This window comes from Vipera ursinii, assembly GCF_947247035.1.
Source record: "Vipera ursinii genome assembly, chromosome: 3".
Taxonomy (NCBI): domain Eukaryota; kingdom Metazoa; phylum Chordata; class Lepidosauria; order Squamata; family Viperidae; genus Vipera; species Vipera ursinii.
This window is the reverse complement of record NC_139516.1, coordinates 58,574,633-58,587,317: the sequence shown is the minus strand read 5'-3', so window position 1 is coordinate 58,587,317 and position 12,685 is coordinate 58,574,633. Positions and strand designations below refer to the sequence as shown.

Below are 12,685 nucleotides of genomic sequence, written 5' to 3'. Positions count from 1 at the left end.
AACCCATTCAAAAATATTTGTAAATATATTTAAAAACAATATTCTGAAAAACAGTGAAATGCAATTTTCCATAAAACCGAAGGAATTTTAAGTGCAAAGATATGGCAAATTTTTTTCCAAACTTTCATCTGCATAGCTGGGAGGCGGTGGTGGGGAGCTCTAAAGAGGTTTTAAGTAAGTAACATTATTTTGTGGACTGGGAAAAAATTGAAATTTTAATTCTGAACTCTCAGCCTCTGAGCAAAACCCAAATATACTTTTTCCCCACAGAGTAAGCTTTTTGAGAGTATCCAGGAAGGCAAGTATGAGTTTCCTGACAAGGATTGGTCCAGCATCTCCGGTGAAGCCAAAGATCTTATCTCAAAACTCTTGGTTCGTGATGCCAAACTGAGGCTTGGTGCTGCCCAGGTTCTAGAACATTCCTGGGTACAAGGCGTAAGTGGTGCCCCGTATTTCTATATGCCATTTATGCATGTGAACCAAATCTTACAAAATAACATAATTGGAATACAGCTGTCATCAAAACCATAACTATGGTGGGGGAAAAGAACTTGGTTAAAAATGTGAAAACAATCATGCTGTCTTATACCACACGAGTCCAAATCCCTACTGGCAAACTTACAAACTATCTCCCAGTACAGAGTCACTCAACTTCTCTTATTCTAGCTAAGTAAAACAGATGGATCTGCAATTGGTTTCCTCTATCTACAAATATTCTTTATTACTGAGTACTTAAAAGTTTTCCTTTGAATAGCAAAGGGTTGTTTGGTACAGGAAAAATCAATTTCTATTAATATAAATGTATTGTTCTTTAACGAACGCTTCTTTGGACATTGTAATTGCCAATATCTACTCAGTCAACATAATATCTCACTGTTAACATGTGAAGAGTGTTCAAAGTAATGAACTGTGAAGATTGCGTATCCTTTGATTAGTAAAGATTTTCTCCAGGGTTGCTTCGCTTACACTGCAACTTTTTTGTTTGTTTGCTTTCAGCATGCTTCTGAAAGAGGATTGCCTACACCCCAAGTTCTTCAAAGGTAAGCTTTTCTGGAAATTTGTCATAATGAATTGAAAAAGTGATTAGAACTGTTTCCAACCTTAGTGACATTAAGATGTGTGGACCTCAACTCCCAGAATTCCCCATCCTGCTATGTTGTTGTTAGCTGTGAAGTCGTGTCCGACCCATCGCGACCCTATGGACAACATTCCTCCAGGCCTTCCTGTCCTCTACCATCTTCTGAAGTCCATTTAAGCTCACGCCTACTGCTTCAATGACTCCATCCAGCCACCTCATTCTCTGTCGTCCCCTTCTTCTCTTGCCCTCAATCTTTCCCAGCATTAGGCTCTTGCCCTCAATCTTTCCCAGCATTAGGCTCTTCTCCAGTGAGTCCTTCCTTCTCATTAGGTGGCCAAAGTATTTGAGTTTTAGCTTCAGGATCTGGCCTTCTAAAGAGCAGTCAGGGTTGATCTCCTCTAGGACTGACCGGTTTGATCGCCTTGCAGTCCAAGGGACTCGCAGGAGTCTTCTCCAGCACCACAGTTCAAAGGCCTCAATTCTTTGGCGCTCAGCCTTTTTTATGGTCCAACTTTCATTGCCATACATTGCAACTGGGAAGACCATAGCCTTGACTATATGCACTTTTGTTGACAGGGTGATGTCTCTGCTTTTTAGTGTGCTGTCTAGCAAGGAGCAAGCATCTTTGAATTTCTTGGCTACAGTCCCTATCTGCAGTGATCTTGGAGCCCAGGAAAATAAAATCTGTCACTACCTCCATTTCTTCCCCATCTATTTGCCAGGAATTGAGAGGGCCGGATGCCATGATCTTGGTTTTCTTAATGTTAAGTTTCAACCCAAGTTTTGCACTCTCCTTCTTCATCCGCAACAAGAGGCTCTTTGGTTACTCTTCACTTTCTGCCATTAGAGTGGTATCATCTGCATATCTTAGGTTGTTGATATTTCTTCCAGCAATCTTAATTCCAGCTTTTGATTCATCTAGCCCTGCCTTTCTCAAGATGTGCTCTGCAGATAAGTTAAATAGAAACTTCTACTGTATTGAAGTTCAAACTTCTATTGTATGGTAACGTCCTGCTATACTGCTTGGGGAATTCTGAGAATTGAAATCCACAAGTCTTCAAGTTGCCGAGGTTCAGAATTGCTGCAATGGACCCATCTTCTAAACCAGGTTGAGAAACCCTGGCTTAGAAGATGGATCCATTGCAACCAGAGGAATTTCGGGAGAAAGGAGTGGGTTGTGTCAATTGGTAAAACTTTCCCAGAAAACATTGTTTCTTGTGTCTGAAGAGCTACTAATGGTTCCCATCACTTCTTGTTTGGAGATGAATCACGAAACTAACTTGGTTATAAGGAAGATAACGAAGAGGCAACTTGTGTTTTTCTGATGGGCTTCGCAATTAGATTGTTAGTTCCTCTGGTCTAAACTAATTTTCTTTTCTCAATTTTCCCGCAGGAACAGCAGCACAAAAGAGTTGACTCTTTTTGCTGCTGAAGCCATTGCTCTGAACCGCCAACTCTCCCAGCATGAAAATCAACTCAGTGAAGAACAGGAAAGTCTCACACAGGCCATGTGCTCCATGAAGCTTTCTCCTCCCTCTAAATCCCGCCTTGCTAAGCGTAGAGCCATGGCTCAGGCTACCAAATCCACTGACTTCCAGGCAGCTCCTCAGGCAGCTCTTTAATGTACATTTTATGTTTGTTAATTCAAGATTAGCTTTGGTTATAACTGTGGTAAGGCACTTCATCACTGATCAGTATATTAGTGCCCTCTTTGCAACCAAGAAACTTTAGAACCTCGGAGGAGAATGATGGATTTTTTTTTAATGGATAAATGCTTTGAATTCTGTGAAGTTCTTAGATGAAATTGCTGCTCTGTTGCAGTATAACAAACCACTTAGGCAATATTTGCACACTGTCCTCCAAAACCAGAGGATACAACTCTATTGCCAAGCCTTGTGACTAATAGAACGCTGAATTTAAAGGGCATTGAGGGAGCTTTCAGTAATTTTACAACTCCAAGTCCCTACTTGCAGTCACAAAAAAATTGTAATAGGTTTCTTTTAGAGAAACTTCATGGTTCTGCCTTTATTTTTTTAGCTTGCTTTGTCTATTAACAGTTTGAAGGACATGAATAATAATTCATTACTGTTGGGGTTGCTTCTAGTGTTACCCTTTGTAATATTACAGGGACGTCTATTTAACAATGAAGGTTATTTAATCTGGAGTTTCCTTCTTTCCTTTCTTCCTTTCATCAGAAAAGGTACATTACTTGAAAGCGCAGTGATAATATGAAGCATTTTTTTAGAAACTGTCTACAATAAAAAAAAAGTCGTGACAGACCTTTGAAATGAAGAGCTAGTAAAGAATGGTCTCCTTGCTATACTTTGGCAGAGAAGGAAGCATGAACTTCCATTTTGCTATCTTTAAAACAAGGAATTAGTGCATTTTTTGAAACAAAAAACACTACCTTGATTTGTTCCCATACTGTCTGCACAGAACTAAGCAGCGGGATTTGGTGCCTGTCCATCATCCTTGGTCTTTTGAGCCATCATTTGAATCGTTATTCTGCATCTGCTATTGGAGACCATTGCAGTTAAAATAATTACAGCTTCTGTTCAGTAGAAGAAGTGGCTGAAACACACACCCATGGGGGCCTTTCCCTTTTCTGGTCCCCTTGAATGCTTGAGAAAAAGAGGAGCACTTAATTGACAATTGTGAAATATTTAAGTATGTGCCATTTTGATAAATTTTCTTTTCTCTGTAGCCAAGCAGCTAGCTCAGGGATCTTCAAACTTAGCAACTTTAAGACTTGTGGACTTCAACTCCCAGAATTCCTCAGCCAGCCAGGGCTGGCTGAGGAATTCTGGGAGTTGAAGTCCACAAGTCTTAAAGTTACCAAGTTTGAAGACCCCTGAGCTAGATCCATAGAGCTTGGTAAATCAGCATAGACCTGGAGTAGATTTTGTTATTGAGACATATATTCCACAGTCTATCCTATATAAGGAAATAAAGGTGAAAGTGGAGAAAGGGATTTTTATAGCCAGATAAATATTTTTCCATTATCAGTTGCAAATAATCGCTCACCCGTTAATGTTAGGCCTCTCATACACATTCAGAGGGAGAGAGCAGTGCAGAAACACATACATATACAGTAGACACCAATTAAGCAGTCTTATATCTTGAACTTTGGAGGACTTAGTTCATGTAATGTTGGATGGCAGTACAAGTTAGGGCCACAAAGTTAGCTTTTTATTTTAAACTATAGTGTACTATTGTGGTTAAGTTCTCTTGTGAATATCCATGATCACGATAGTCATTTTAAACTTCCATTTAGGAACTGAACATCTTACAAATCCTTGGAAAGCTATTAATCTCATGGAAATTCATTAAGAAAGCAAAATTTGGTAATTTAGGCCAGTGCATTATATAAAGCAGGAATTATCTAATATTTGAAGATCAGTATTAATATCGAAGGAGTAGGAATACAAATCCAACAACTTTAGAAGGATACTGAGATTTTCCAAAATCTGCCTGTCAAATAACTTCACATTCTGCCTTTAAATATATTTTTTATATTTTATACACTTTTAAATTAGTGAGTAGTGATGATAAAAACATGTAGAATGGGTGCTGCACTTAAGGTTTTTATATATTGTACATTTAATAATGTTGGTTTTTAAGTACTGTTAAATTACTGTTACACTTGTAATGTACTCCAGGGTTAACTGTGAAAGCATTGGATAAACTCAGGAAATACTATTTCCATATGACGCATCATTGCAGTGTAATGAAAATTAAATTTGTCTAATTTCTAAATTAGTTTGCTTCCTTATTGATCTGCATAGTAAAAGCACCCTCTTTCACAATCTGGAATTCAAAGATTGTGTTGTACAGCACTCTGCATCATGTCAGAGAAAATTTTTCCCCAATTCTGGCTAATGATTTATGCAGAGTTGTTTCTAATACTAAGATTGAAAGATCTTTGTGAGTGTGTGTGAGGGTATGTGTTGTGTGCGTGCGTGTGTGAGAGAGAGAGAATGAGAGAAACTTGGCTAAGGGGTTTTGGTTTTTTTTGGATAGTGCTAATTCTATATTATATGGCACATTCACATCACATTTTGATAAAAACACAAGGGATAAAATTAAATACGGAATGTAAAACCTAAAAATTATAAATGTCTAGATACAGTTTTTAAATTCTATATCAAAGTATGCCATTTTGGAAAAAGAAACAAAACTACCGTATTTTCCGGCGTATAAGGCGACCCAGCGTATAAGATGACCCCCTACTTTTCATGTTAAATTATAGGGTTTGGGCTAATAACTCAATATTTCACTTCCTGGCACACAATCTGCATATTAACAACTCGTTTAGCGTTAGTACCCTTTTTTTATAAGTGCCACAATGTTGCTAAAATAAAAGAGGTAAACTTCGTGACCCTCCCAGCCCGTGCATAAAACAGAAATGAAAAGGCTTAAGCCTTTCCGTTCCCAAATACCAAGGTTTCCCCCGAGTTTTGCACGGTTAAACAAACGGCATTGGGTATTAATGTTTCTCCATGGAGCACAAAATTCGCCCGAATTAAGGAAAGTGGGGAGCTAAAGAATCGGGCTACAGGGAATAACTCTGGCACGACAGGCAACCCTGGGAAACACGAGGACTGTAGCGGCACGCTCAGTTTGCACAATGTGATCCAGAAAGCGCCCAGAGGTTACTTCTAACTGCAGAACGTCTCCACATCCTGCCCGCCTTGCCTTTTAAACCCCACCCCCTTTTCCCCTGTAACGTTTCTCTGCTCCGCCTGCCCTGTGATTTGCCCAGCTTTGCTCCTTCCCCGCCAAATGGGCGCCTCGCCTTCTTTTCTCTGAGCTCTCTCGCCTGGTGTGCTGCTGCTCTCAGTTCCGGGCAAGGGGCACCAAGTGGCTGCAGACAAGAGGCGCTCCATCTCTTTCCCCCCACCCTCCCACCGCCCAAAACCCGAAGATTGATTGGCAGACTCACCACGCTGAAAAGAGCACCGCGCGCGCTGGAGACAATAAGAACACACAAATCCTTTTCCAAACCCAGCTCTTCTCCTTCCTAAACTTATACCTTCCATTTTTCCTATTCAGATTCAGAAATTCACATTTCTCCTGATTATGTCTTTTCAAAAACTGAGGACAGTGATAAATCACGGTGGCAATTGGTGAAAACAAGATGGCCACTAGCATTTATAACACTTAAACACAGTTCACTTTTAAAATATAGGTAGTCCTTGTTTAGTGACTGGCTTGGAGAGCAGCCATTCAGTTACAGTGGTGATGAAATTGTAACTTGGCAACCAGCATTTATGACTTTCACAGCATCTGTCTCAACCATATATTCACCATTACAGTCAATCAGTACAATATTACATAATCCTATGCGTGACCATTCACCCCCCCCCACCCCCTATTGACTAAATTGAGCTATCTTGAACTGCTTTTCCCCAGAGCACAGCATGTCCCTTAAAAAAATGCTGTCTACATGTTAATATGTTCAGGTGTGTGACCTTAATTAGTTGATTAGAATCTGCCAGAAACTGACAAGATCCTAATCAGTTTCACACTAAAGGCTTTTCTTTGCCTCCTAAGGTATTAGTGGCTTGAGGCAAACAGCTGGAGTTAGCATATTCCTTACTATGTGTATTTCCCAGTGTGTTCCTGATTACTTCCTAGTAACCCCTTCCTTTCCAATGAATGTAAATACAAGCATTAATTCCCATCTTGCTAATTTTCCCAGTGCTGGGCTGAGAATTCCAAAGGATGCAGAATGGGGTAAAAGTTCTGTAAGATTTGCCCTTTTACCTGATTTCCCTTTGACTTGAGTGCTGGAAAACCTTCCCTACTGTTTGGGCTCACCTGGCTTCTTGAGGTCATATCTGACAATGTAAAGTGAAGATAAACTGAAGTAAAATTGTACATCCAGTTGTGGTCACATGGTTTTTCACTTAGTGACAGCCTTGCTTAATGACCAGGTTGCTGGGCCCAACTGCAATTGCTAAACAAGGACTACATGTACATATCCTGAGCTAATTAACAAGTTTTCAGATATATAACAATAGTACTAATATACTAATATTAATAATACTAATATACTTCAAAGCTAATAATTGGTTAGCAACACCAAATGAACATTTCCTGGTGTCTTGATAAATTCAAAACATTGAATATTTGAGAATACAAACAGCTTTAGATAATACTTCTATATTAGTATATTACTAGCCATATGAAGTAATGTTCTAAATCCTGAGATGCACCTCCATCAGCAAGGTAAATATAACTATTAGACATTATCTAACATGTCCAATAGATGTGAAATGCTTTTTTGCTACACTAAACTCCTTTTAAATCAATTTAATATAGTTTCAAGTGACCTACCACTGATTTACCAAGACAAGACATTTTGTTCATTATTACAGAAATCTCATAAATATTATCAATTTCATCAACTTATTTCAACTTCAAATAGCATTACAGGGTGGGAAGCCACAGTTAATACCTCCAAAATTACTAAGTATTGTAGAATTTGGGAAACAGCAATAGTATCTGTGGGAAAAAATAAGCAGAATGGTAGATATTTAAACTCAGTAAACTGCCAGTTACCTCTCTGAGGCAAATAAAACTTTTTATTCCATAAAAGTTTAGAACTAGAGTCTTCTGAAATGCACTGTTCAAAATAATAATGTTAAGAATGATCTAGTACAGGGGTAGGCAACCTTGGCTCTTTTATGACTCGTGGACTTCAACTCCCAGAATTCCTGAGCCAGCCATGTTGAGGAGAAATGGAGAGGTTTCCATACTGGCTCAGGAATTCTGGGAGTTGAAGTCCACGAGTCATAAAAGAGCCAAGGTTGCCTACCCCTAATCTAGTTGATCCCAAACCAGGCTTAGATGTTTTTAAATTTGGGTTATCCCTTAATAATGTAGGTAAATAAATCAAGACCATATCTACAAACCATTATTTTTTATATACAGGTAGTATATAAAAGTCCTCGATTTACAGGTAATTGAGGACTACCTGTATGTTGTGATCATTCAAACTCACAACGGCACTGAAAAAAGTGACTTATTACCATTTTTCACGCATGTCTGTTGCAGCATTTCCATGGTCATGTGATTTACATTCAGATGCCTTGCAACTGACTCATATTTATGATGGTTGTAATGTCCCAGAGCCATGTGATTATCTTTTGCAACCTTCTGGCAAGCAAAGTCAATGGGGAAGCCAGATTCACTTAACAATTGTGTTACACACAACTGCAGTGATTCACTTAACAAATGTGACAAGAAAAGTTGTAAAATGGGGCAAATTTCACTTAACAAATGTTTCACTTAACAACATAAATTTTGGGTTCAATTGTGATCGTAAGTTGAGGACTACCTGTATGTTGTGCAGAATGAAATGCAAATATAAAATAGTTCCCTACAAAATCTGGGATCTCAATCCAAGTAGAACTGAATTCTGATATTCATATTTCCATATATATAATCGGAGCTAAGATAAATGACCCAGTGATAAACTTGAATGCATAGAAAGATAGTTCCATAGAATATACTGTAATTTTTTATATATAATGTCATTGAATAAACATTTGAAATGCAAAGATGATTTAAGAAGTGGTTGACCATTTTTTATTGTGTGTGTGTGTGTGTGTGCATGCAGAAGTCCTTTACTGGCCACCTCTGTGAAGATATGACCTGGAAAGTTAACACAACCCAGGTGGCTAGAAAGGCCCAACAGAGGCTTCACTTTCTTAGGATCTTGAGGAAGAACAGGGTAGAACAACAGCTAATGACCCTCTTTTACCGGTCTATCATAGAGAGCGTCCTCTCGTATGGTATTGTGGTTTGGAATGCTGGTCTGACAGCCGCGGATAGGAAAGTATTACGGAGGGTAGTGAGCACAGCACAAGACATTGTGGGCTGTTCCCTGACACCACTGGATGACATCGCCAGGGCTCGCTGCCTTGGAAGAGTGAGGAAGATTCTCAGGGATGACTCACACCCTGGATGGTATCTCTTTACTCTCCTACCATCCGGTAGGAGATATAGGAATATAGCCAGCCGTACCAACAGGCTGAAAAATAGCTTTTATCCATGGGCTGTTAGGCTTTTAAATGGGACATAATCTTATGCAGAATTGACTTGGGAGGCCGGTGTGTGGTGTAATTGGTTCACATAGTGTGGTGGGATGGAGGGTTTGTTGTCACTGTGTGTTGGGGGGAGAGAGCACGGGGGAAGGCTCAGCTAATCTCAATGTACACATGTTGTACTTTGACAATAAAAGTTTATTATTTTATTATTATAAATCATCCTTTCTGAGGCTGTCATTAATTCAAACCATCATTAAATGAATGGTCATAAGTATAAGGCATACCTGTAAAAACTATGAAAATCCAAAATAAATGAAAACTCACCTGCAAAACATCCAAGAAACTACTCCAAAGGCCTTCTCAACATCTTTAGGTGTTATACTTTATTTTGATTTCAAGCAAGAACATTGGTTAAAAATGTGATATCCTTGGATGTTTGAAAGCCCTACCAAAATCTATACTGAATGCATAATAAACAGTTAAAATCTTAACATCCATATTTATAAAGAAACAGATATATAGAGTATGTAATAGCATGCTTGCCCAATATAAGAATAGCCGTTTACCTTATCAAAACTACAATATATTTATTTTATGGAAAAAAACTTAACCATATCCTTCTACTAAAATAAAAGAAAAAACTTCAGCGTAATTTGATACTGAACTATTGGAAAACCATTAGAGTCAGGATTCTTCTCTGATTTTATAGATTTAATTATAATGACAAAACTTTGAAGCATAAGAGGTACAATAAAATTAATAATTTTGTATGATAAATAAGATAGATGCATTCTCTGTAAAAAAAATCCATACTCTTTAATTACATTATACAGTTGAGGCTAACACAGAGAATATTAAAATAAATGATAGAATAGATTAAAATGCAAACAATTGTTGATACAGATTCCCTTTTCTACCCCAAATAGCTGGTACTGTATTGTGTTTCTTAGTTTGCTTATGCATTTGTTCCAGGGAGTCTATGGTTAAATTCAGGAGCACCAAAATGACAATAAATATTAAAGGCCGGCAATCATTTCAACATTCAGCTTAGGAAGTCTACTAATTAAAACAAAATTAGAACTTCAAAAAAATAATTTCAAAAATGGAATGAATTGCTTATAGAAAAAGATAGCTTTCAAACATTAGTTTTTCCTTTCATCATGTCTAGCTAATATTAGACCAAGAAGGTGAAAAAGCCAACCTGGCTTGTTGCTTTCTTTTGATCCTGTTCACCCAATGAACCGTTTACCACTGAGGTGAAGTGAGGTTTGTTCACCATTGAGGTGAGTGAGGGAAGCCACTAAGTTTTGTGATACAAAATTTCTGCAGTGTTCCCGAATGGCTACTTTTATCTTTAGATGTCCTTAGATGGATAATTCATCCTTTAGTATAAATCAACCTCTGAGGGAACTCTTTTTGGTTCATGATACTAGTGTGAAAAGAATCCATTTTAGATCTGTGCTGGCATTATGTTTTCAAGGCATCTAATTATGTGAATGATATGTAAAAAAGGAAGTGTCTTTGAGGTTTGGGAAAAGAATCCTTCCTATTTAATTCATAGGGCTTATGTTTATCTTGTGGACCATTCCCCTGATAAGGCATAAGCATCTAGTTTGGTTTCTTTAGGAACAGGCTACCATGGCAACCAAAGGTTTGACAATTCCAAAGAAGCATATGATGGTGCCCACTTGAAAAGCTTCCCTTTTATGCCTTGCTTTATCACTTTTTTTTTACTAGTTGTTACCAACATGCTATTGAAGAGATTGGATGATTATTTTTCTTCAAGCGAAAGGTCCAGACTTGGAAACTTTCAAGCTTATTTTCTCTTGAAAGGCTTTGTCAGGAGAGAATGGGAAAAGCCAAATAAAAACACGTTCACAATTCACTTGAGCTGAATGGCATTGTGTCAATACGTTGCCTTGTGCAGAGAATACAATTTAACTGAGGAGCATGGTGTGTATATGTGTGTGTGTGTGTGGGGGGGTGCAGTGAGAAAAGGAGAGTGAATAGAACTTCCGGATTCCTTTTTTTTTTTCCAGCTAAGTTTGCTTTATTTTTTACATAGTCAATTTCATCTCACAATATGAAATACGGACTGTGGAATATATTGAACTGACATGTGTTAAATAGAATTTCAGACAAAACTTATTTAATAAAATGTCCACCCAGTAAACACCTCATTTGATCTCATGAGTATTAGTATACCATCGGGTACATAAAGGTAGTCTTCGAATTAAGATCACAATTGAGCCAAACACTTTTGTTTTGAATGTTAATGAATTTTGCCCCATTTTACAACATTTCTTGCCACAGTTGTTAAGTTAGTAACACAGTTGTTAAACGAATCTGGCTTTGCCATTGATTTTTGCCTTTCAAAAGTTTCCAAAAGGTGACCACATGACCCCAGGACACTGCAACCATCATAAATATGAGTCAGTTGCCAAGCATCTAAATTTGGATCATGTGACCATAGGGATGTTACAGTGGCTGTAAGTGTGAAAAATGATCATAAGTCATTTTTTTCAGTGCCGTTGTAACTTTGAATGGTCACTAAATGAACTGTTGTAAATCGAGGACTACTTGTATTTGGAACTGGCCTACTGCAGAAGCAATCATAGCACATTATGGTATGTGCAACATACTTTCATTTCTCTTTCAAAGACTGAAAGATCACCCATACAGGAGAAAAAATTGGGCCCATAGCCTTTTTCAATCTGCATGTGTCTCTGTGTGTACATATGTGAACATGGAGCAACATAAAGGTCTTCATAAAAATAGTGAAAATCTTGCCAAGAAATTGTGGAGACTTGTCCAGGCAAGTGCTGAGAATTGAATATGATTGAATGGAAAGAAAAAAAATATTACAATTCTTCTGTAGCAACAAAAGATTAAGTCACATATAGAGTCCCAAAACTGATCAATCCTGGAGGACATACCTGAATTCTGGTAAGATTCAAGGAGAAGCAGATGAAAGTTATGCTCGCCACCTGGGAATTTCACCCAAAAGGGATGGATGAAAATAATCTGGGTTTCTCTGTAATGAGGTTAAAAAGAAACACGTGGCTCAAAGACCCTTCTCTGTGAGGGCATGTGTTGATATAAGAGAATCTATTTGAAGCCTCTCAGCAAAACAGTCAAGGATAATTCATGCTATTTAACCAAAGTAAAGATATACTGAAGCTTTGAAACAGTAGTAGAAGAAAGGTAGAAAGCTGGTACATACTGATTTGAAAAAAAACCTCACATTATGTATTAACGAACCAGCCTTAGACCAATTTGGAAAATCAATATCTCAGATCCATTGCTTTAGAAAATTTCTGGCACTTTCAAAGCTTCCTGTGTAAGGGCTCTCTGATGAGAGTCCTAGGGAGTGAAGCTTGCCAAAAGCTTTCTTTTTAATCATCTTGACTTAAAATACTCTAGAGCAGACATGTCAAACACAAGGCCCAGGGGCCGAATCCGGCCCGCAAAGTGGTTTCATGTGGCCCGCAAAGCCATCCTGAAAACAGTGAGGGAACGGCCCCCACTGCCTTGGCCCTGGCCCAGAGACCCT

General features: G+C 38.2%; 1 protein-coding gene across 3 annotated transcripts in view; it reads left to right on the top strand.

Annotated features, from left to right (window-relative positions):
• Positions 1-4,822, top strand: part of MKNK1 (MAPK interacting serine/threonine kinase 1) — a 29,514-nt gene extending 24,692 nt beyond the window's left edge. For all 3 annotated transcript variants that reach the window (XM_083359621.1, XM_083359622.1, XM_083359623.1), the window contains 3 exons: positions 271-435; positions 997-1,040; positions 2,472-4,822. In XM_083359621.1, the coding sequence (XP_083215747.1) occupies positions 271-435; positions 997-1,040; positions 2,472-2,700 (438 nt within the window). In that variant the 3' untranslated portion in view covers positions 2,701-4,822. The remainder of the gene's footprint in view (positions 1-270; positions 436-996; positions 1,041-2,471) is intronic.
• Positions 4,823-12,685: the final 7,863 nt, after the last annotated feature.